Source organism: Chaetodon trifascialis, chromosome 1 (genome assembly GCF_039877785.1).
Source record: "Chaetodon trifascialis isolate fChaTrf1 chromosome 1, fChaTrf1.hap1, whole genome shotgun sequence".
Taxonomy (NCBI): Eukaryota; Metazoa; Chordata; class Actinopteri; order Chaetodontiformes; family Chaetodontidae; genus Chaetodon; species Chaetodon trifascialis.
Genome location: NC_092056.1, coordinates 22,656,396 through 22,681,427, shown reverse-complemented (window position 1 = coordinate 22,681,427; position 25,032 = coordinate 22,656,396). Strand labels below are relative to the sequence as shown.

The 25,032-nt window shown below is 42.9% G+C and overlaps 1 protein-coding gene across 1 annotated transcript in view; it reads right to left on the bottom strand.

The window, feature by feature from the left end:
* Window positions 1-9,594: 9,594 nt before the first annotated feature.
* Window positions 9,595-25,032, bottom strand: part of hcn4 (hyperpolarization activated cyclic nucleotide-gated potassium channel 4) — a 64,558-nt gene continuing 49,120 nt past the window's right edge. The window contains exons 7-8 of the mRNA XM_070969426.1: window positions 14,580-14,744; window positions 9,595-12,914 (exon numbers count right to left, since the gene is read on the bottom strand). Coding sequence (XP_070825527.1) covers window positions 10,609-12,914; window positions 14,580-14,744 — 2,471 coding nt within the window. The 3' untranslated portion in view covers window positions 9,595-10,608. The remainder of the gene's footprint in view (window positions 12,915-14,579; window positions 14,745-25,032) is intronic.

Here is a 25,032-nt window from a genome sequence, read left to right as displayed (position 1 = left end):
CCTCCCATCAGCAGCTAAGACCTTCATTTGCAGGTGAAGTGTATAGGTAAGCAGTGTGACAGTGTGACATTCAGTGTATTGGCTGGCTGACTCCAAAACTGCTCCTATTCCGCTCAATAGACAGGCTCCGCTGCAAAATTATGACTATGGGAGTCAGTAATGATGCTCAAACGATCTTAATTATTCTGAACAATGGCTAGTCCTGCACTGGTGTAATTAAGCCTTTCTAGATGCATATGCTGGAAGATAATTTGATCCTGACTCCCCCAGCTCTTCGTGGCTGACTCTCACATTGACATGATTTTATCACTAAATATATTGTGCTGCTAATATTTATTTAGATTTCATCACCAGTGAGAAAATGATAAAGGACTGTGTTTTCCTGATCTCCCTCAAGGCTGGAAGATGAGCCATGGCAGGAACACAACCCTACTAAGACAGCCAATCAAGACGCTGCATTCTGAAGCCTGGCGATGGTTTAGTACAAGGCCATTTACTGTCAGAATTTAAACCCACATGATTTATGGTATGGCCAGCCTGGTCTGCTTTCTCTCCTTAGTTCAAAGGATGAGTCTGGCTGCAAAATGCTCAAGGGCACGAGCTAATATGATAAACAGGGAACAGAGGCTGCAGGCCAGGGGGGAGGAGGGGGCTTCTGCTCTCTACAGTTTACCCCCACCCTGTGAAAAGCAAGCAGTGGTGTTTGGCAAGAGATGCAGCGTCTCCACAGCCAAGGGGGGCAGAGGGGTGTGAGGATGGGAGATCTTTTTCCCCATCAGCTCTCACTGGGGGGAAGGGAGAGGAGGGAGTGGAGGAGGAGGATGTTTCAGGGATCACCAGTCATGGAGGATTATAATTGCTAAAAATAAGAAAGTGGTATTTTCCCCTCTTTCAAATGAGTTCCTCTGGGTTTCTTTTTGTATTATTATTTTTAGAAGAGAGAGAGGCTTTATGAAATATGCAGGAATCATCCACTGAACTATATGGCATGCTAATATATTAAAATGCATTTGGTTTCTCTGCAAAACGCGATGTTTGTTGTGGAGAGAAAACTACATCAGCTTACTGTTGAGCATTTCAAAGACTAGCGCTAAACATCACTCTCCTTTAAATTAAAATCCCAAAAATATCCACTGGAATACTTTACTCTCATGCCAGCAATCAGTTAAGCAGAGTAGGGGTCATATTTTGGAAATGCCGGATATCACATTTTGGAATTAATCTCTGCAATTCAATCTGAAGGACCGATTCAATAAACAGTATTTAAACATTTTATGAGCATTGCAAGATGGATTTAAGCCTCCCTAGTCAGAAATAGGCAGCTAACTGAATCAGCCTCGGAGGGTTTGACTGGAGGGAGATTGGCTGTGCTTAGAAACGGACATTTAGGACGGACCGTTAGCAGATGGCAGGGTGACAACTTGAGCCGCTAGTTCTCATGTTGACATATCACAGTGGGGTCACAGCTCAAGGCAGCGCATCGTCACATCAAAGTCTGTCTCTCTCAGATTTTGACACCCGATGACACAGGAATGACCAGAAAAGGTGAAAAAAGAGAAAATATTATGTTATATAATTTCAATGTACATTAAAGTGTAAGAACAGTATAGACACTCAATTACAACTGAAAGTCCTAGAATGTTACTTAAGTAAAAGTATAGTCGAAATGTACATGCAGTATATAACAGAAGTGTTTATTAATGTATTTGGGCTGCTGTGTAAACAGATAATGAAAGACAATATAATAAAACAAAAAGTTATTTATGTCTTGGTAGAGGAAGTTGTAATTGCTGACAGATACTTTAAATAAACAGTTAAAATGTTCATGTAACTGTGTGCAACTACATAACATGTGTTGTCAACCATTTATTAAATGTTTGTATGTCAATACCAATGTTGAATAGGTGGACCTATTGAAGTATAAATGCCTCAAAACTGCACTTAAGCATAGTACCTGAGTAAATGTACTTGGTTACTTTCCATCACCGGAAAATGGAGTGTCATCATAATTGGTGAGTTAATAATAGCCTACACAAGGAAATCCAATTTGACAGGCACACATCCATCACTGGGCTAATCACATTTCACATGTCTTCTCCTGTCGATGGGAACTATTAGCTTGGTCCATAAGATCACATTATCAACTTTTATTTCTAACACTAACTCACTCAGTTTTGTCAGCACTTTCCTCTACCTCTAAGTAGGGCACACATGACCCATTTCTGACCATCATGATTTTTCAGCTAGGGAGGGACAGAACAAGCAGAGGACCGGGGCTTTTTGGGAGGAGGGGGTGGGGTGGGGTTGGCAGGGGAAGAGGCAGAGTGGGGACATCAGGTTGGCAACCTGTGGCCATCTTTCTGATGTTATCCATGCGTATGCTTTCACGAACTTAATCCCAGGAGGCACACACACACATACACAAATGCAGAGTCACCCACGTGCATGGACACACACATACACACTGACACAAAAAGAAAACTTTCAGCCATGTGCATCAAAAGCTGGAGCATTGCAAAGTTGGCATTTGGACAATATTTGCGAACAAACTGGCAGATGTCAAAAGGCTTTGACGGCAGGGTTTTAGAGGGAAAAAAAGCACTAATACGGATGTGCTGTAGTTACTGTGTGTGTTTTTGAGTGCTCTGGGCCCTGGGCTGCCAAAAAATAGAGTACCAGGCCTGCATGCTACGAGCGTGAGAAGATATGGAAGAAGTAAAAGCATTTTCCTTAAAAACAGTGTCACAAATATCACAGATCTGCGAGATTGGGGAAAAGCACACACACACAAAAAAAAGGATGTGTAACAAGATCATCTCTACTTTTGATCCACTATTGCTCTGTACAGATCTTAGACTTTCAGGACACTCAAGCTTCATCCCCCTGGCTGACTGAAATCCACCCAAATCCTCATGTCCATCTCAAAAGTTACTATAAACATTTTCATTTATGTGAAAGTTGATTCATGCTCTCTCCCTGCTCCGGCACCAGTGTGGAGTTGAAAGGGACTATCTGGGGAAAAAAAAAAAAAAAAAACTTGAGACACATGCGTATACAGTGCCTTAACTCTGAGGCCTGCTGGGTAATGGTAGGATTAATTACTGTTGAGTTTGACCCAAGGAGAACGAGAGCAGATTATCCCAGATGCTGCAGAAGAAGGCATTAGTGCTGGTTGTCCCTCTATGGAAGCAGAGAGACGGCCACCTCAAGCATGAGGATGTCACCATGACCTCACTGATCTGGCCCACTGCACAAAACAACACAGAGGCAGCATACAAGGGGTTCACGTGGCATGATCCCGCATGCTTTTTTTTTTTTTTTGTCGCCTTCAAATGCCGAGCAGGCGGCCATAAGCCAGCTCCTCTCCTCTCAGCAGGCAGGCATCAGAGGAGGAGAATAATGTGTAATTACAATAGACAATCTAAAACAAAGCCCTTCACTTTCAATGAGTTCCTCTTGGAGAAGGGAAGGTTACCTCAAGGGGGAATTCTAATGAAGCAGATGGCTGAGTGCTCACAGGGGCAGACACCGACTGTCCTCCTTTTTACAGTCTGCCAACATTTCCAGCATTCTGAGGAGCTTCACCTGTCTCTTGACTGCGCTTTGTGTGCATCTGTGAGCAAATGTGTGTGCGGCAGACTTTTGCTTATTGACACCTCTCGCAAGATGGAGGGAAAAAATAATGAGTAGCCTCACAAATTGGCCAATTCTTGCACCCAGCTGCATGCACAGGTTGCCAAAAAAAGAACAATAAAAAGGGTGTGAGAATGCCCTAAAGAGGTGAGCATATTGCACCGTGCTATGTCTACGCCACTTTGTGAAGTGCAATTGAACAGAGGAAAAAAACACTCCAGGCAGGTATTCCTTATATTTTATTCTATATCGTTTTATTTCATCCAGTATGTGTGCTTATCGACAATGCAGTTTTTGCCTCACTCCTTTCACCGCCACACAAACTACGAGCCACTGCTACTGTGTGTGTGGTTGTTGTGTGGGTCAGCGCAATGTCCTGCAGGTACACATCCAATCACACCATACCTGTACAGTTCCCTTATTGCTTTTGCCCATAGTTCCTGTGTTAAATGCAGAAAAAATAGATATCCATTGATCAATAGCAAAGCGGTCAAAATACAGTCCTCCCCAAAAAGTCGTGTGTCCTCATAAGAAGTGTTGAACCAGTCACTGCCTTCATGAAACAAAAAGGTTGAGCCTTCAGGTAGAAAGTCTTGGTCTGTAGCATCATGTAGGGAAAATGTCCCACTCCTGCGCCGCATCAAAGTAGAGAGACTATACAATGCAAATGAGATGTTTCCTTAAAAATCATGGACATGTTATGAACTCTGTACAGACACACAATTTGGTGAACATTGCTTATCATTATCGGTTATGGTGAGGACATCGCTTATTAAGAGAGTCTTAAATAAATACAGAAATATAAATAGGTCCTATGGAAATATATAAATCTGTAAGTAAGTACCTTGTCGACATTATGTTCCCAACATCAGATTAAGTGGAATTATAGTACATACTTCAGCAAATGAAAGACAGCTTCGAGAAGCAGGATTGTTTTTTTGTAAACCCTCATCTCTCCAAATGTAGTACGATGGTGACCTCTCTGTGTCCCCTCCCACACACTAATCCAGTGAAGAACAGCCTCACCTTTGGCATCAACGCAGGATTTGATCTGATCAGCTGCAACCAGTAGAGAAACATATGAAACCATCTATTTTCAGAACCAAATCTAAGCATCTAATTTGTTTGATTGTTAGTTTAAGGAGCCAAAAGGAATTTTAAATGAATAAGCTGTAAAGTGGGATGAATTGACAGCTAAAAGAGAGACTCCTGTCAGTCAGAGGTACAGTGCTGTTACCCTACAGGATCTTTAGGAGATGTAGACTTAGAGTGAATTTATATGCTCCCCACTGTTGCAAGGTATCCTCAAACTGGGTCATATCCAGCTTACATTGCCCAACAGTCCACTTTGTGGTCAAAATAACATTACTGTCGTGTTATTCCAACTCACTGGAGCAACAGCAAAAGAGGTCAGTTGTATTAGACGCTACGATAAACAGAACTTTCACTGCATGTAGCAATCTTCATATCATATCCAATCACTCTGAGGTACGCTGTCACACAGAACACCTGATTCTGGTGCTTGCGTACGAAATGATTTGAGAGTTTGTCGAAGGGAAGGAGGAATTTGTGAGTCATGAATGAATAATCGGAAAAACACATGCGTCTCTTTCTCCCTCGAGAAATTGCAGGTTCGATTCCGCTGCTGCTGCATGTAAACCCCAATCACAGCAAATGATTTCATCAGTGTGCATCCTTGATTCAACAACCCATATTCATGGGTGAGGAGGGCAGCACAAAGGGAGAGAGAGGCTAAGATTAAGCAGCGAAATTGGAAGTGCACCAAACAGAATCTGAGAACACTGTGTTAAAGAAACAACCATGAATTGGAAATGGTATAAAGGTGACATGTGGGGCTCCACCAAAGCTCTGGGATGGTGGGATGAACATTACACTGAAGCAATTTTTGCAAACCTGCTGGCTGATGCACAACTACTGAGGGCCAACAGCAGGGCCACAGCCAGGTATGGCCTCAGGCCTGACAGGTCTCATTCTCGAGACTAGCCCTGACCTCGATTACATTCAGCCAAAACAGAGTGACTAATTCATACTAATGCAAGATGTTAAAATGAAACAATAATACCTTAGAGGACCAAGACACGTCGGGTGCTTTTCAACTATTTCCTCTGAACTGATTTCTAAGCAGACTATAGTTGCCTGACAACTGCGGCAGCTGTTGTGATGCTTCAGCTGCCCCTCACTGCTACTTCCTCTGTTGCATACAGCCGTTTTTCTTCCCATGTTTCGATGGGTGACACAGGGAGACATAATGAAAATAGTTTCCTGTATGAGCCAGTGAGTCACAGTTGTTTTTCTTTATTCGCTTTTCTCAAAAGACACGAAGTTTCAAAGCCTCCTTATCGAATTCCCAGCTGATTCCTCTAAAAAACACTGTCTCTATACGACATTACGCTACAGATGTGGCTGCAGCAAATAGTCTAGGAGGATGGAAATAGCAAATCCCCTTGAAGAATAAACACTGCTGTCAGGTGAAAATCTTGTTACTCCCATTTTGGTTATTTTCATGTCTTTACTTGGAATGTAGGATTACATGATCTTCTGCGAGTTGAGAAAATTATTATCAAACCCTTTTTAATTTCTGTGACATAATTTCAAAACTGCATGGTCATCAATCAAAAACTGCTTTTCTTTATTTCAGAAAAACTGGCAGTTTTCTTGCATAAAAAGCCCAAGATATGAGATTTTGCGAAGACGTCGGCCAAGATGAAACAGATGCAGATTGTGTCTGCTCTCTAACTGACAGTGACAGATTCAGCTTATACACTGTGCGCCCACCCAAGCCTTCCCTAAACCACTTATGTGTGATGATGGACCAGACTAAGTTCAGGCCAACTAATCAATCCCTGTCCGATGTCTATCTCTCTGTAAGCTATGACCTGTGCCTCCCTGCCCCACCCTCCTCCAGCAGTGTCCAGCTCCTGCCATCAACCTTGCCAGGCAGCATGGGAAACACACACACACACACACACACACACACACACACACACACACACACACACACACACACACACACACACACACACACACACACACACACACACACACACACACACACACACACACACACACCCAAACAGTAGCTCAGTAGCTGCTGGCTGCATAGCTACACTCAAAGCTTTACCTCACATCCTTCCAATCAATACCACACTGACAAGCATCCACTAACACTCAGCAATCATGAGGAAGGGGCGACATGCTGCAAGTCCCCCCGAGAAACAAGCACCCCATCAGCATGAGTACCCCATGGGGTGTCTGTCTACCTGTCTTCCCCTTGTGGCTGAAAGTCCGACTACATCATTCCCTCAGTGCATCAGTGTTTCCTCACATGTACACCTTTGTCTCACTGGCCAGCTTCAAACTGTTCTCCAACTTCACGCCTTAATAAGGTCATATTGTGAGGAAAAAAGGGGACTTTTTCCTGACATGGGAGGCGCAGCAGTCTGTCTGCTTTTGTGCATTGCAAGAATAGCAGATTACAGGAAGACAAAGGTTTAAATGCCTGTGTGCAGACAATCAGTATTCCAGAAACTGTTCTATGTGTTTATTTTTTGCCGCAGAGCTATGTCCCTCCCACCCCTTTGCCTCTCTGGATGGTGGACAAAAGAGCCCCAAGCTTCCTACATCGCAGCGCTCAGCCAGTGTAAAAGTTTCAGAGTCTTTTAGATAGCTTTTACTACAGAGTGTAAATGTGTAAATGTAGGAGAGGTGAACAAAACTGTTCTATCCATGAGTAACACCTGCTTGGCCAGCAAAGGAGACCATGAAAAGGTCATGTGTATACAGATAAAAGCTATGGTCCTTTATTGATTTCACCTATAACTCAAGAGTGTAATGATAAGTCAAATAATCAGAGTTTTGCTCTCGCTGCCTTGTCCAGTTCTGTCAGTTGTGGATGTTCTACATTTCACATAATGAAAAAAATGGGCAAAGAGGTGGAGTGTGGGTGGAGCTGAGATGGGCCAAATGAAGCCTGGTAGCTGAAACCTGGTGGCTAGCTGTCACTCAAAGTGGCCATGCCCATAATTATGCATTACTTTAAGCCTTAATATAATTTAAATGAGTGAGTTATATAAACATTAAACCCCCATACAGTTGTCATAATAGGAGAATTAACTATACAGACCAAAACTGTTTTTTTGTTATTATTGTTGTTTGGCTGTAAACATATTTATTTCCTCTGTAAAGTCTGGAATTTTAATATGGGAGTCTATGGGGATTGACTCACTTTTGGAGCCAGCCTCAAGAAGCCATTAGAGGTACAGCAGGTTTTAGCACATCTGAACTGGCCTCATTTTTCAGACCCAGAGATGGTGCTTATAACAAATGCACTGCATTCAGCCATTCGTTTTGTGTGAACTTGCAAAATGCAATAATGGTTGTCAGTTGGGCTACATGATACCCCATTATCTTCAAAAGATATGTGTAACCATTTCCAGTTCAAACAAGTTTCTTGTGATCAAATAAAACTGAAACGTTTATTTAAAATGGATGAAAAATAATAAAGATATAACTCTGTATTACTTAATATTCATAAATGAACATTATTAAGTCTTCCTAGGCTAACAGTGCATGTATTAATGTCTCCAACAAATATCATACATTGAATGTATAATCATTGAAGTGGTAAAAACTGTACTGGCTATATTAACTGTCTTAGCAGATATGACTGCAATAGTGGAAAATAAATTGGTCATAGATTGCACGACATCAAATGAAATGGATAAAACATATGATTACTGAGTATTTCTTACTTTTGCCAGGAACAGTCATTGTTTGCACTTGAGATTGTGCACGTCTGTAAATGTGTATTCGTTCAGCTGTGTGTCATGTCATGTGTATTGCTATACCTTATTACAGGGACTTCTGGGGACTGTAATGAGGGGAGGGCATGGTCACTGTGCACCTCTGTGTGTGAGTACATGATAGCCTGCGAGGGTCAAGGGATTGCAGACATGTCTTGTTAAATTAGACTGCTGTGGCTGAGTGCTGTGACTGAGTTAGAGACTCAGCTGTCTGAGTGGAACCCAGGTCTGTCCTGGTGATGAGCTATGGACAAACATGTACAAGCATATCACTGCTGCTCTCCTTTGAGAGTTTAGACACCTTCCTCTACGGTGTATTCGGTTTTCTTGACCACTGTAAGGCCTGCTGACAGTGACACCAGATTATGAATGAATACACATATGTGATGGACCTTTTCCAATCTTTGATTTTGACTGCAAGCAGCTTAATCTAGATTTGCTCCATGCACCGTACATAGTGTATATGATATGAATTCAGATATACCTGCAGCATCTTTAATAATTAGTGGTATATTTTAAAATAGTCATACTGTCATAATGACGTCTTTCCTGCACCTTGATGTGCTAAAAGAAAACAATTTCTGTTCGAATTACAAAAGCAGCGCAGCAGTTCAGAAATACTTTATGAAAGTGCTGTAAAGAGTGGGCTGTTTCAGGCAACCTACTGAGTCATATATCCAGATTGCTTTAAAACAATTTAGTCGGTATTGGTTCCGTGTCTTGCTAAAGGACACTTTGGCAGGAAAAATGACAAAGTGTGAAATATATTGAACCAATGACCTTTTTAGTAATGAAACAGTCTATTAAACCCCTGGGGCACCGTGCCTTCAGTGCATTTACCATAGCTACAGTACTTACTTTTAGCAACAACAAATGTACATACATTCAACATCTCAAACTTCAATGAGGAAACATGTCCATGTTGACCATATAGCAGCTACAGCAGAAGAAGTAATGCACAAATCAAGTGGCATATTTCCATTTCCAGCACTTTTCGGATATTTCAGCATGTGTACTGTATTTGCTCAAGGACTGAAAGTTTTGGGGCTATAATATATTTGGGTATTTTTCAATGGTCTGAGTGCTACACAATGCAACACACAAGCTGTGGTTAATGGAAGTCCTATGTTTTTCTGTGTGTGAAAAAGGCAAACCTCCTTTTGATCAGTCCAGGGAAAAGCCTTGCTTTGCATCTGACTGTTCCACTGAATCACACATTATTCTTGCTAACACTCACACATTAACAGTTGCACACAGTCAGGAAGAGAAACAACACATGCTTTCTACACAACAGCGGCATGAGCTTGGAAGACAAAGTGAGCTTGTTAGGACATGGTTGAGGACTCTGCAGAAAGTCAGTCGCTCACATACTGTTATGTCTCAATATTGAGATGGAGGGTAGCTCGCTCAACCCCTCTCCACCTGCCTCAAAAAACAGTATTATTAGGATAAAGTGGTATAAAATAAGGATTGATGGGCCAAGAGGAGGTGAATTATTACCCCACAGGAAAAGTCTTTTTGGTTTCCTAAAATCTCTTCTCCATCTCTCATAAGGTTTTGAAAAGTTTATACAGAGGATAAATAAGTACAATCTAATAGATACATTTAAGGATCAACAATATGTGATCCTGTATGAGATGGTACAAGAGTCAGCCTTGAAGCATGTTGTTTTAGCTAAAAATGTAGATATTTTTTTTGAAACACACAAAAAGCCTTTATACATGCAGGTATTAGTGCATAGGTTCCTGCTGAAAAAGAGTATTATTGTGTAGTCCATTGAATTGTCTTCCCAAACATCACCAGATGAATTTGGCATAGTTATAGAAATAAAGAAAATGACTGTCCTTTAAATGGAGTTCATGTTTCACACCCTCCTTGTCCCTTGATTAACTTATCATTTAAATATATCTCTATCTATATACAGTATGTATGAATTAAAAAAGAGGAGAAAGCATAAAACAAATATAGAGTATTCTAGAGGTCCGAGTTACCCGGTAAAGTGTCTTTTAAATCACAGTAAATTTAACATCTTGGTAATAATGAGAGGTGGAACACAGTGAAGTCTGAAGACAGAAAGAAAATAATGTCACACATGGAGATAGTCTGTGTGTGTGTTTCAGTTTGGAGGAGCACAGGAGGGTGTGATCAATCCTCACAAATTGGAAGGGAGTTTAGAGCGGACAGTTTGAGGTTCTAGGTCTGATGAGCAGGCAGCAGAGCCCCTCCGTTGAGAAAAGGCCGGCGAGGCCCCAGGGGACTGAGTCTGGTGAGGGTGCCCTGGAGACATCTGGATTGGAGGAGTCATGCGCCCTGGCACTGAGCTACAGGGTTTGGGCACAAGAGTGGGTGAGGAAAAGGGTGAGGGGTGATATCCAGTTTCCACAGATGAGCGAGGAGTATGGTGGCCCAAGGCCTGGGCCACCTCCTGGGGCAGAGATGGGTGTGAGCTGGATAAAAGCTTTAGGTCCTCAGAAAAGCGACCCAGCGGAGAATCTCTCCCTGTTGGGTGTGGCTGGCTGGGAAGCTGTGAAGGGAGAGAAGACTGAGGCATGAGTAGAGAACTGTGGGATCCTGTGGCACTGGAGGGGTCGCTATAGTGAAAAGTCCTGCCTGCCACTGGGCTTTGAATAGTAGGGCTGGGTGCCACAGGGGTAAGGCAGGGGGAGGCGTTTGCTGAACCATACTGTGCCAGAGAGGCCAGGGCAGACCTCTCCACGGACATCTGGTGAGGCACGAAGCCAGACTGGAGGCCTGCCAGGCTAAAATGGCTGAGGGAAGATGGGGAGCCTTCAGCAGGCTGCTGGCTGTGCTGTCCTCTGCTAGAGGATGGGGAGCCTTGTGGAGGGGAATGGAAGAGATTTAAGCCACTGGTAGTCCTGCCTCCACCAGCAAACTGTTGCAAAGGAGCCACTTGAGGAGGCTTGGCTGGTGGCTGGTTGTGGAGAAGCTGACCAGGCATAGGGCTGGATGAGCCAGTAGATATAGGACTCTGACAATGGGAGGAGCTATTAAGTCCAGCAGTAATTCCACCAGAAGTCCCTCCTACAGGACAAGTTGTAGACCCTCCTATATGGCTCCCTACTGCCCCTCCTGCCACTCTGCCAATATGTCCTCCAATCACCCCTCCACCTGGCACACTCGAACCTCCTCCTATATGGCTAGTTGCTGACCCAACAGAAGGCCTTCCCAACGATCCTCCAGGATTCAATACCATTGAATCACCAGAAATTCCTCCAAGTGGCCCCCCAGAGGCCCCCACTGTCAATCCCCTGGAAACCACTCCCACCGATCCACCAGAAGCTCTCCCCAATGATCCTCCAGTGGTCGTCACTACCAGTGATTCTCCAGAAGCCCCTCCCACTGATCCCCCAGAAGCTCTTCCCACCGATCCTCTCGAAGCCCCTTTCACTGATCTCCTGGCTGCATCTCCCATTGGCCTACAGGTAATACCCCCCACTGATACACCTGATGCCCCACCTGCTAATCTGCCACAAGCAGCACCCACTGATCCCTCAGATATCCCTCCCATTGATTCCCCTGAGATGTCTCCTACTGATCCGCCAGTAGCTCCTCCCAACCCAAAGTGACACCCAGAAGTCACTTCTGTAGTTCCCATTGTAAAGTCCTCTCCAGCCCAAGCGGTGTCTCCTCCAGTAGCTCCTTCCACAGACCCTCCAACCGCTCCACCCGAAGACCACCCTGTTGCACCACCACAGGCTCCAACTGCCCCTCCACTTATTCCTGACCCTGTGCTTCCACCTGTCGATCCTTGGTGGAAAAGGTTTGAAAGAGGTGGGGTGCTGGAGCGAAAAGGTTGTTGATGTTGTGGTTGTGGGTGTAGCTGGGCCATACTAGATGAAGGTGAACCAGAGGAAGAGAATGGTCCGAAGGGGAAGACAGAGGCCACTCCACCACTGGACCCAGCCCCACTAGGTCCTCGCTGGCCTTCGCTACCTGAGGCCTCTTTGCTAGAGCCGGTTGCCCCCGTACCAGATGTCACGTGCTGGGCCCGAAAAGAGGCCAGCAATGGCATGTCCACCCCAGTGCGCAGTTTAGAGGGTGTGCTAGAGGGAGAGTCCCCAGCAGAGCCAGGTGCTGTGGATGGAGGAACAAATGTGTGGAACTTCTTAAGCCGGCTGGAAGGGTCCTTTAGGGACCCCAGAACAGAAACTGGAGGCCTGAAGAGAGTTGGTGGAAGGTGGGGATGGTGTGTGAGGGCAATGGCCACTGAAGTGGTGGCAGCTGCTGCCTGGAGAGGGGCCTGGATGAGGGGGGCCCAGATGACAGGGGTAGGCGAGGGAGGTGTCTGAGGTGGGACGTTCTGCATGAGATGGGCACAATGGGCCATGTCCCTGTCATGTTGCACAATCTGTTGGATGATCTCATTCTCTTGGTAATTGAGCACACCGGAGCTGAGGTCGTGTTGTACCTTGTGTTGCAGGATTGAGTTTTTCTTGCCTGTAAAAGCACATGCACACACAAACATGTAAGAAGACACACAGAGGTGAGAGAAAAGGAGATGTAAGGATGTTGAGCACAAATCTTGCAGGCTTTTAGAATCAAATTGACATTTGGGTGTACTCGAGTAACCACCCTATTTTCTAACAGCCTTTTCCAATAGAAGACACTAGCAAAGGAACAGCTATGAAGGGAATAAATGAGGAAAAAAAAGTGTACCTAAAATCACAAGTGGGGAAAAAGAAGGAAATTAGATTTAAGAAAAATAGCACAGAATAAGAGAAACAGCAAAAAATAGGTGGGAGATAACTACCCAGAGACAGAGGCTTGGGATGCATGAGCCTAAGGTGTAGGTGGTGTATGTTTGACTAGCTCTTACTGTGATCCCCGAGGTAACAGGGACAAAGCATCAAGCAAACATGGTACCACAAGGTGCAGGTTCAGCCTGGGATAGTGTGAGCTGCACTGAGACAATGGACAAAGTCCTTGTGAGCTGTGCACAAGGTCAGTGAGACAATTTGGAAGTTGCGTCACTATGACAGGCATACTAACTGCTGACCCAACCTAATAGTGGAATGTGTGGACATCTGACCGCAAAGTCCATTCGTCATTGTTGAATGGCTGCACTAGCAGTGACAGGGTTCATTCACATGAGAGCCATTTTCAATTTGGTACGAACAAAAGGCTGTAAAATCTGAAGATATTGTAAATGCAATTATGCCCAGATCAATCTCTCCATTTTCTGTTATGACTGGCGGCAGATTAGTAGAGGTGCTGCATTGAAGTATTGTATCTACATCCAGCTTGACCCTCACACCGCCTGACCTGTACACCTCCAATCAGATTGCGCAAAGTCCATCAAGGCAGTAATTAATTTGTGGATCATTGCTGTGAGAGTGTCTTTATTAGGGAAGAAGGATGTACATGAGCATCAAGCCCAGCAGAGAGGACATACGCCAGAGACCATCGCAAAGAAACATCACTATCAGCCCACCACATCTTTTCAAAGCAGCCATTTTCTACAAAGAGACCCCCTAAAGCAATTTCTCTATCTTCCATTCTAAACATAGCTGAGGATAAAACAGAGCATGCAGTGATGGCTGAGTGATGATACAGGCGTGCCTTTCATTGTGAATTTTTCATCTGCTCAGGCTGAGCCTGGGAACAGTGATGGATATGGAGAGAATATCAATTGTATGTGTAAGAGAAGTCACACAGGAATTTCAAAACCAGAGCTCTATCTGCATGTTTATATGCAGATGACTTTGAAAGTAATTTCAATCAGTGAGTATCAGTGTGAACCTTTTTTACCTACAGACCTACAGGTTTGTCTCAGAGTTTTGGCTCTGGTTTGAAATACTACTGTTTTTCCTATCAGCGTCAGTGCATACACACACGAGTAAATAAAAGTAGACAGCAGCAGAGATACAGTGATCCTCTGCTAACCCAGTATTGCAGTGTACTTATAGAGGTGTTGACTGGGTAAAACTACATTAAAACATGGTTTATTTGAAAATATTAAAAGTGCACAGTGAATTATAGCTTATTTCAAACACCAACTAAGGCCATCATGTTCAGATAAAGGTTTGCAAAATTCAGCTGGTGGCATCTACAGTGATAAAAAAAAAATTGTCAAAATTTCCTCCTGAAATTGTTGTTCCTTACCAATACGGTCCAGCCTGTCCAGGGCAACTGTTTCAAAGGCCCGTCTCATCATAGGATACTCTTCCAGCACCTCATTGAAGTTGTCCACAGACAGCGAGTAGAGACGACAGTACGTGTCCGCTCGGACGCTGGCTGTCCTTCTTCCCCGCGTCAACAAGCAAATCTCTGCAACAGAACACAGCAGAAAAAAGTTTTCAAGTTAAACTGAAATTCACATGTATTTACTGTAACATGTCTCTGATGTACCTTTAACTCTTTGAACATGACCTAAAGTGTCGGACACAAAGGCATAGTTTTAAAGATCCCCAGCAGATACTTTATGCTGAGTGATGAAGTAAAACACGACACATTTTCTGAGCAAAATTTGAACTCCAGACTTGTTTTGTTTTATTTTTCAGCATTAAAAACTACAACTTTTCTGTAATCCACCGGCGCAGCACTTAATGCCATTTTCAGAGCTTAGAGGTCTGCCAGCCCTCAGCTGCCATGCCCGCTCAGGAAAATAATGCTCCATTTAAACAGCTGCTCTGCTGTAGAGCTCTGGCACAGAGACAGTGTCTGGGTGCAAACGTGTCTGTACTGTATGCAGATGTCGAATGTGCCTGTATGCACATTTTTGGGTTGCTTGCACAAATTTTAAAGGCAAGTGCTTTAAAGTCAATGCTTTTAAAGACATTTTTAAGACCTCAACAAAAAAATCTTTCTTTGTTTATAAACAGAGACAATTCATGGAGTCTTAATGTGTGTCATCACTGGACTTTGAATGAACGGTGCCTGCTCACCATGTGAAGAACTCACACTACCTCAGTCCTTTGTTTTTCTCACAGTGTTATAAAATTACTCCATGCTGTGAAAGTCTTTCAGAATAAATTACATCTTGTTTCCATTCCTGTGCCAACCACGTCGGAAACTTCTTTTCCGCCAACCATTTGTCATTAAACTCACACTCCCCATCTTGGCTAATCCCGAGCCTGTTAATCAGCGAGCAGCCATGACTGACGATAACAAAAAGATGACATGCAGCCGGACACTAACTTCTGTACATAGCAAACATAATGTACAACTTCTATTAATGGTCTCTCATTGTCTAATACTAAATTAATCAAACAAATACACTCTATTGAACATTTTTTGGTCGCCTTCTGATGCATGACAATTTTCCCATCAATGCACCATTCATGAGACTAATTTCTGACTATTCAAGTAGTATGTAAGAGCCTGTGTCTGTACATGGTGTTTGTGTGTGTGTGTTTGTGTGTGTGTGCGTGTGTGTGCGCACACAAATGCATGTGAAATGCATGTGCTATATTTGTGTGCATGCATGCTTGTGTTTTATTCATGATAGCAAGGCACTATAGGAGAGTAAGATCTGGTGAAAATACAGGCTATATATTCACAAATGTATATAAGTAAATGTACTAGTACAAATATCCTGTATACATGTATAAAATGCTATATATTAAATGAGTATGTGTATTAATATGGACAGAGGTTAGGTGACTATGACGTTGGTTGCATATTAGTGTGCCATGTGTTTGTACACATTCCCTCATGTCTTCTCTCTTTAGCTTTCATCTCGTCTTCTGCCCTCCCTTCCTGTGTTTGCTATCACATCCTCTTTCTCAGAAACCCATTTCAAGCTCATCCACCACACACATGCTCTCAATTCTCCCACGTAATGCACTTTCCTACTTTCCCCCCGTTAGCCTACATCCACAAAGAATCCACATTATCTCAAGAAATCTCATGCATAGTTTGACTGTCTTTGCTTCCTTTGCCCTTTGCTTCTATTTTACCCTTTTAGCTATTGCACATCTATAAAACATTGGTGCTTGTAGGGTTCGTATTTACATGTGCTTAACCTGCAGCCATATATACACACACCAGAGCTTCCTTGTACAGTATTGGGCAATGTCTGCTTTTATCAAAAACAGGTGCATCCCTGTTTGTTTGTATATTTTTGTATGTGGATATTACGATGACGGTGTGCTGTGTGTGGTTGTGTGATAGAAAATGATCAATGTCACTGAGCCCTGGGTGGACATAGAGAGAATCAAGCCAATGGCGATGGCTCCTCTCCTCTCCTCTCCTCTCCTCTCCTCTCCTCTCCTCTCCTCTCCTCTCCTCTCCTCTCCTCTCCTCTCCTCTCCTCTAAAAGCAGCGCTCACATTATTATATATTAACAGAACATACACATTAATTTGCACATTGTTCACTGCCAGTGTTTGATGATACACTCATACTCAACTACGCAACAAAATTAATTCTAAAAATGTTCTGTGACAAGATATTTTATTTGTTTTACATAATACATTCTTTAATGGCAATTAAAGCATTAAAGCTTTTATCTATGGTTATGTTTAGTCAAAAAAAAACCAAAAAAAACTTAGTGAATGGAAATATCATGGTCTTAGTTAAATACTGAAAAACTTGACGATGACTTGCCATGTGAGATGGGACATGAACTCCGTCACGCTTCCCAACAGGAATGCAAATGTTGGTGAGGTTACTGTGTGTGATTTATCTAAAGCAGCCAAGTGCAATTTGACAATGCACACCACTCACATTGGGAACTGCAGATGGAAAACATTCTGTAGAGGACAGCCATATCAGGCAACCGCATAAGGAGTTAATTAAATGAAAGAGAAAGGCTTTCAGTTAATTAGCCACAGCATGATAGATTGTGGTTGATGATGGATGCTGGTAGATACCAGATATTTAGTATTCACTTTCCCTTCTTGGCATCACTGAAATAATCAGGAAAACCCCCTTTTTTTTCTTTGCAATTTGATATACACAGATAGAAGATTGTATAATGAAAGTGAAGAAGATGAATGAATGAATTAACAAGAACGGCACTCAGAGACCTCCACCAAGACTGCTAGACTTTTTTTCCTATGATGTGCAAGTATGACTTTCGCGGTCAGTATTATTGTTGCTTGTTCTCGTGAAATGAAAAGTTTAATTACTTGCATGATAAAAAATGTGGATTGTAAGATGTATGGCATTTATTCCACCTGGGTCAAATGTGCTATCCTGCAAAGTTAACAAATGTAAAAATAAATCTATGTATCTGCTCTGTGATTTGGATCTGCTTCAAAATGTAATGGCTTCCTCTTTGGCCCATGCTACACCCTTCCACCAAGTGTCATGAAAATTGTCCCAGTAGTTTTTCCTGTTATAATGCTGGTGGAACAAAAGACAAACAAACCACAGACCTGGACTGAAAACATAACTTCCTTGGCGGAAGGTAAAAAAAAGTGGAAAAAATGTGATTTTGAAGGGATCTTTAAGAGGGCGCCATTTGTGGTGCAGAGCAGAGTTCACAGTCCCTGAGCAGACAGATGGCACAAAATGCTTACAATGTTGCCTCCAAAATTGCAGCGCACTGCTCGATTGCCAATGACACTCCCCCTCCTGCACTTCTTCTCCCACTAGCAAGGTACCAAAATATGCTCCATAGCAAGGGAAAAAAAACATGCCACCTCAACACTCATACATAGATCACAAACTGTCAACAATATGGGTTTGAGCTAAAGTAGAGCTGATTCAGTTTGTAAGTGCTACTTTTCTTTATTGAACAGAAATTGGACCTCAGGCCTCAGAGCCACTGGCTGAGTGAATATATATTCTGTGGACAGAAAAATAGAAATGCATGCACTATGCATATGAAGTTCAGTTGTTTAATTTTCATAGAGACATTTTGTCCATGCCATTTACAAATATGGAGGGCCTTCAAAAACACCTCTCAATAGGATAAAAGTAAATAAAAACTGCATATAAACATGCCCTGAAAAACAGAAGCCAAGTGAACACATAGCATTCACTGCACAGTGACTGGACTGGGCCGCATTTGATGGCACAGGACTACATATTTTTCTGGTCACTGAGTGTAAAGTGGTTATGATTGTGTGCGATCGCTTGAAAAATGAGATAGGGGAACAGACAATGGCGGAATGCATGATTAGACAGCACAGTGAATAAGGAATATGTAGCTACTCTACATGGAGCAAAGAATAACCTCATTTGTAGCGTGCTGCTGTTTGTGTGTACATGTGTATGTGAGACACCATGGCGCAATGGGCAGTGGCCAAGTTAGCAAGAGAGTTGTGTGGATGTGAAAGACAAAAAAATACCATGCTCTTCTGTCTGTGTTTGTGTTTGTGTTTGTGTGCGAACTGTAAGTCTGTGCTAGCCCAGGCTGGAGCTGTGCTGGGGGTCCATTTCCCACAGCACTGCTCCAGTAATCCCCTCTGGAGAGGAGCATCGTGGCTCTGTATTAAATCCTCTTGTCCCGTGGCTTTCTGGATGAAGCCAATACTGCCAAGATGAGGCAGTGAGCCCTCTGGCCTCATCTAACTGTCTTTGCAGAAAGCAAGTGAAGCCTAGACACTAAGTGGTGCCATCTGAACTACAAGAGAGAAAAAAAAAATCCATGGCATGGTTTGGGTCTGGTGCAACTCGCTAAAAAATAAGAGATTAGCAGACAACTCTCAGTGCTGAGCGGCTAAATGCAGTGATGGATGTCAGGAATTGAAATTAGGAGCTAAGTTAAATGTGGTGTCAAAATTAAGTGATTTGCCACAATTGGATTTAAATATGTATAATGTGTTTCACAAAAAATGGTTATAAATAATAATTTTTGTATGAGATTATATTTATTTTCTAATTAAGCCGACAGTAATATGGAATGTTCAATATTGAAGAAATAAACAAGAAATTATAAAATGAACAATCACATAATGAATAAACATAATGAACCAACAAATTGTAAAATTATTTAATGTGCTGTTAAAACGTTGCTTATTATTATGAAATGTTATTTTATCATTCTTATTTTTGCTGTTTCAACAGCTAACAGCACATTTACCCCGTTAGCTCCTGTCAGCTAGTACCAAACAAGCTAAGGTGGCTCGAGCCTGAATTACTTCTCCGCATCAAAGTGTGAAGACAGCGGATAACTGGTTCATTCACAGTTTCACCTGCAGTGTTATGATTCTTATGATAACAATAGAGTTGAATCTAATCCAATCTAATGTTACCATGTTCTAGTTCAAACGTATTTATTGTTTTTATATTACACTGGAACAATTTGGTAATTGGGCTGCACGGTGGTGCAGCAGGTAGTGCGTATGCCACACAGCAAGAAGGTCGCAGGTTTGATTCCCGGGTTGGGCCTTTCTGTGTGAAGTTTTCATGTTCTTCCCGTGCATGTGTGGGTTCTCTCCGGGTACTCCGGCTTCCTCCCACAGACCAAAAACATGCTCATTAGGTTGATTGGTGACTCTAAATTACCCCTAGGTGTGAGTGTGAGTGTGAATGGTTGTGTGTATGTGCCCTGCGATCGGCTGGCGACCAGTCCACGATGTACCCCGCCTCCCGCCCGTTGACAGAGCCCGTAGGCTCCAGCCCCCCACGACCCCGAAAGGGATAAGCGCCATAGAAAATGGATGGATGGATGGAATTTGGTAATTTACAGTGAAAGGATTTGTGTTATTCTTATTCACTAATATCTCTTTTACTATATTTACTATTTGTATTTGATATCTAATATTTGTTGATTGGCTGAAAGGTGAAAATAAAAGTGTCCCTTTGAAAATACCGTTTTGAAGCAATCAGACTGTTGAAAAAGGGAACTTTGAACTAAACATTTTTATTATTAAAGTTCAACTCCAGCATTATTTTATAACTGATTTGTTAATTCAGTTCTGTTTATTCATATGATTATCTATTTCATTTTTTCATATTTATGAATTACTCAACACTATGGGACAGTCCACTCTGCAATGTAAAAGATATTTTTACAGTGCTGAGCGCTGAGTGAACTTCTGCTCTGCACCGTCAAACTCTCGATGGCTTTTGCGGCTGGTTTGTGAGTTACATTCAATTTGTTTATGAATGCTCTGTTCCCACTGCTTACCCACATGTCCTGTGAGTCATTGCAATGCTCCCCAAATCCTGCTTGAAATCATATAACAGGCTTAGCTGGTGTAGCTAGTGTAGCCTGCATTCTGTAAGGGGCGTGTGTTTTCTCCTCAAACTGACTGCTGCTTCTACAATTATCCATTTGTGCGGTCTTCACTAACAATCAGATGATTCACAAAAAGCCCAAAAAATGTGGGCTTTGTTAGCCCAAATTAGCAAAGTTATAATATCATCATGAAAAGTGATTGGCTGTGAATTAAACATGTCACTGTAATCATTCAGCATTCAAGAAAAAGAATGAGTGAAAAAGTGAAAAAAGATGCAGCTTGGAGAATAAACTCCAAAGGACTACTTGATAAATCTCCCTGTCTTGTTCCCTCTGATGTCCTGCTCATTTGGCCAAGCACTGACCGTTTCCAAAACTGTTTCTGGCAAGTTGGTGCTACGGAAACAAAGATGTCTCACCATCGAGAAGGGAAACTGCATCTGTGCACTAGTGGATGTTACTTTGCCATAGCTGCGATGTGTTTCATTTTCGCACTTAAGTGACAATGCATTCATCAAAATTGAATGACAATAATTAAAATTGGATGCTGCTCAGGGAGAGGAGGACTAAGACATCATGAGCTGTGACCTTGTTGAGAACACACATGACTGGTCTTTTGTTGAGATGCTGCAGCCCACGTGTTCTGGGCTCTTACTCGAAAGATGCTTCCCCCGAGTCCTTGCACCAGCTCTCAAAGTGGAGAGCAGGCTGCATGCCATGCAAGATGTCAGTGTGCATGAGTGTGTTCAGTTCAGGAAGAACTGAAGGAAAGACGTCCTGGGTGCATCACTGTCTTTATATTTTTGAACACTGCATGCTCAAAGTGTAATGACACATCTACATGATGCACAGGAAACTATGCTCTCTATGAGTTTTCATTGACTCTCTCTTGGCTGCATCCACACTGGGACAACTCTTCACAAGGCAAGACTGGTACGAGAGAGACTGTAGCACTGAGATATGAACATCTAGGAACACAGTCTGATGCACGCCGGTCCAAGGCCATCACCCAGTTGGCGTGCTGAATGATTGAGAACGATACGCTGTAAGTCAGTGTGGTAGAGGGTGAGGGATTCAAAGTATTCTGAGTATGTTGTGCCATTGAGAGCTACTCTGACTAAACACTTTGAGGAGAAGGGTGAGCTAGCCAGGGCAGAAAAGCCTGCCCACATCAGCGAAAGCTACTGACTTGGAGCAGGGTTTCTGTTATCCAGTAATAACCATTCTTTCACAGGGAAAATCTGTTGAAGTCGGTCCATTCATGATGTCTGGTGATCGCTTTAGTTCTATATTCATGAAAGAAAACAGACTACAACTCCCATAAGAGCGAGAGTTTGGCATTGTATCTGGATCGAAATCACAGACCCAAACCACAAACACAGAGATCTTCTGCAAAGGTATGAAACTCATTAGAGCAGTGAGTTTGTTTGTCTCATAATATATTTCTAACATCGTTACAGGTGTGAGCATAAGCAGATACAGCAGAAACAACATACATATGGTAAACATACCGCAAACTATTCTGCATGAGTCTGAGTGAAAGGGCAAATTTTGGCCTTTGAATGTGCTTTTAAATAAGTTTAAGTCTCAGTGTGCATATATCTGCATGTGATTCAATGTGTGTACCTGCCTTCCTCTCTGCTTACAAGTGTGCATGGATGTGAATTAATGAGTCTGAGCAGGACTGCTTGGTCTGTGATAAAGTATCTGTGTCCTGCAGCCTGGTCTGCTCACCTGGAGTCTGAGTCCTGCTGTCAGCTCCCATCTCCCTCCCCGACACTGCCCCCAGCCCACGGAGCGGGCATTGTCTAACCTTTGAAACATCCACAGTGGGCTGCCTGATTCCCCGTGACATGCCATGCTCACTCCCTCACAGCATTAGCATAGCTGTGCAAACACCTACCGTTTGGCTAGCATGCATAGACAGGTAGGGGATATCTGGAGTTTTTCAGCACTGTGGCCGATGCTGGGGTCCCGTCACATCTCATTGTCTCTTTATAACCCCCTGAACTGAGGCTGGTTATGTTGGCGAGGGACAAAAGGCACAATAAAACAACATTCAAGAAGCAGAAGATGTTTGTGTATACATACAAATGCAAATCCACAAATCAACTCATTTTTGGTTTGATAAGCCTAAAGCAACAGTGGCATACTGTGCTTTTCAAAATAGAAACAATCTAAAACATAACAATAATCATTACTGGCATTTCCATTGTCCTAATAAGAATATTCAGCCATGCTAGTGGATGGCTATGGCGGTCTGTTGGTTGGTCTACCACTTTGGCTTTTGATTAATTTTTTTTGATTATTTATTTTGATTAATAAAGTAAAATCTTAATCTTAATCTTAATCTTGGCCCAGACCAAAATATCGCGGCAAATATTGGTTGGAGTGGCACAAATGTCTCTATAGTCATGGTCCCCAGAGGATAAAACCTAATGACTTCAATGATCCCTAGACTACACAGTAACGATATCATGAGGTTCACATTTGTGGTTTTGAGAGAAATGTCTTGACTATCGGATGCACTGACACGAAATATGGTACACATATCCATGTTCCCTTCAAGATAGATTCCAGTAACTTCAGTGATCCCTTAACTTCTCATCTACGGCCAAAAAATATAATTTTGTCCAACACTTTGGTTTTTGATTAAATACCTACAAAAATAATGCTAATAATGAAAAATAATCTCTCATTATTTGTAATGAGAGAAAAATAATCAGAGAACAGCTGATGATGGCAACATATATCCAGGATGGAAGTTGGTAAAGCAGTTGCTACTTCAGGGATTGCTTTGACCAGTAAAGTTTGTATAAATATACACCTACTGTATGCTTTTCATTGTATACTATATCGCACCCTTATGCTATCTAATAACTCCATAATATTAGTATGTATATGTATGACATCGTCTGTTATGTGCCATCATTCATTTTCCAGTCGACCGCAGTGCACCTTTAGCGTTTGGATGACACGACGTATTGTGTTGTATCACATCATATGTTGTATCCAAACAAAGCAGTGTATTGTATATAATGCTATCCTATTCAACCTGTCATATTACAGAGACTGCTATATATATCATCATATCCCAGACTGTCACTCAGTCAGGGATGCAGTGCCTAGATCTTCAGCTGATGCGGCTTCAGAATAAGAGGTGCAGAGGTGTTAACTGGGTTAAGGACTGGGAGGATTACCTGGGCCTTTCCTGCTGCCAGGCTCTCTCACTGACTCGCTCAGTCAGGGTGGCCATTTGTCAGCTCTATAGCATAGCCAGTCTGAGCCCAGAGAGGGGTGGTGGGGGGGGGCAAAAAATAGTGAAAGGGAGAGGGGAGACGGGAGGAGTATTAGTCCCCTAACCAAGTATTTCACAAGACTACCGATTAAGAGAGCACCATTCACAGAAAACCAGTCAAAGACAGTAAAGCCAAAACAGGAGATTGCAAACTGTGCCGTTGACTTAATACCCTCCTCAACCCCCTCCCACTTTCTGACTCCGTCTCACCGTCTTTTCTTACCCCCACTCACAGAGCTGCTCCAGGCCTTTCACTCACAGGCAAAGTGAGCCATCTTAGGGGTGCAATCAAAGGCAGCTTTTGATAAGCACCTCTGACTGGCACGCAGGGCCACCACAAGGTCACTGAGCTCTACTCCAACCATGAGAGAGGTGCAGTCTGCGCTGGCAACACATCAATTACTGAAGGCAACAAAGGATGAACTATAACAACACAATAACCTGCTCTGTCTGGGCACTGAGAGGCCAGCGGAGATGCTGTTCAGATAAGTGTTTCAATACTGAACTATAAGGAGAGAAAGAGGGAAGTGGAGGCGGGGATGGGGGGGTGCATGTTTTCTTTCTGAGCCCAGAGCAGCGTCCAGAGAGTGGGCTTGGCAGCGATCCATGTGTCCCTTGGCGTTAGTACTGCAGTCACATTACATTTCCCCTCTCCACTGGATCGCTGTGTGCCCAGCCGACGCTCCCATCCAGGACATGTCGTGTCCACTTTAGACTTTAGGCTCTCTGGCTCGAGCTAATCCAACAGCTAACAAACTGAAGCAGACTGCTGAGTATATAATTGTGTGAATAATTCAGGCCGTCTATGAATGAAATAGTTACGGTACATGGGTTTGCTGAGATGGTGATGAGCATATACGCATGCCATTTGCTGTGTTGTAAACTGGAGCCTGCTGACATTGAATGTGTTTGACATACAAAGCTTTTCAATGACTGTGCGGCTGCTGCTCTTCATGCTCACACACCCAGGAGAGAGGCAAAACCTTGCAATCCACATGGAGGAGGTCTCCGTGTTCTGCACATATTAAAAAAAAACAAACAAACTTATTGCTTTTGACTTCCTGCTTGCTGATAGCCACATGTACCACATACTCCCTGTGCTGATCCTGCACCAATTCATTTCATGAGTGACTAACTCATGTTTGGTAACAAACTCCCAGTTGCTCCAGGCTTACCTCACTAGC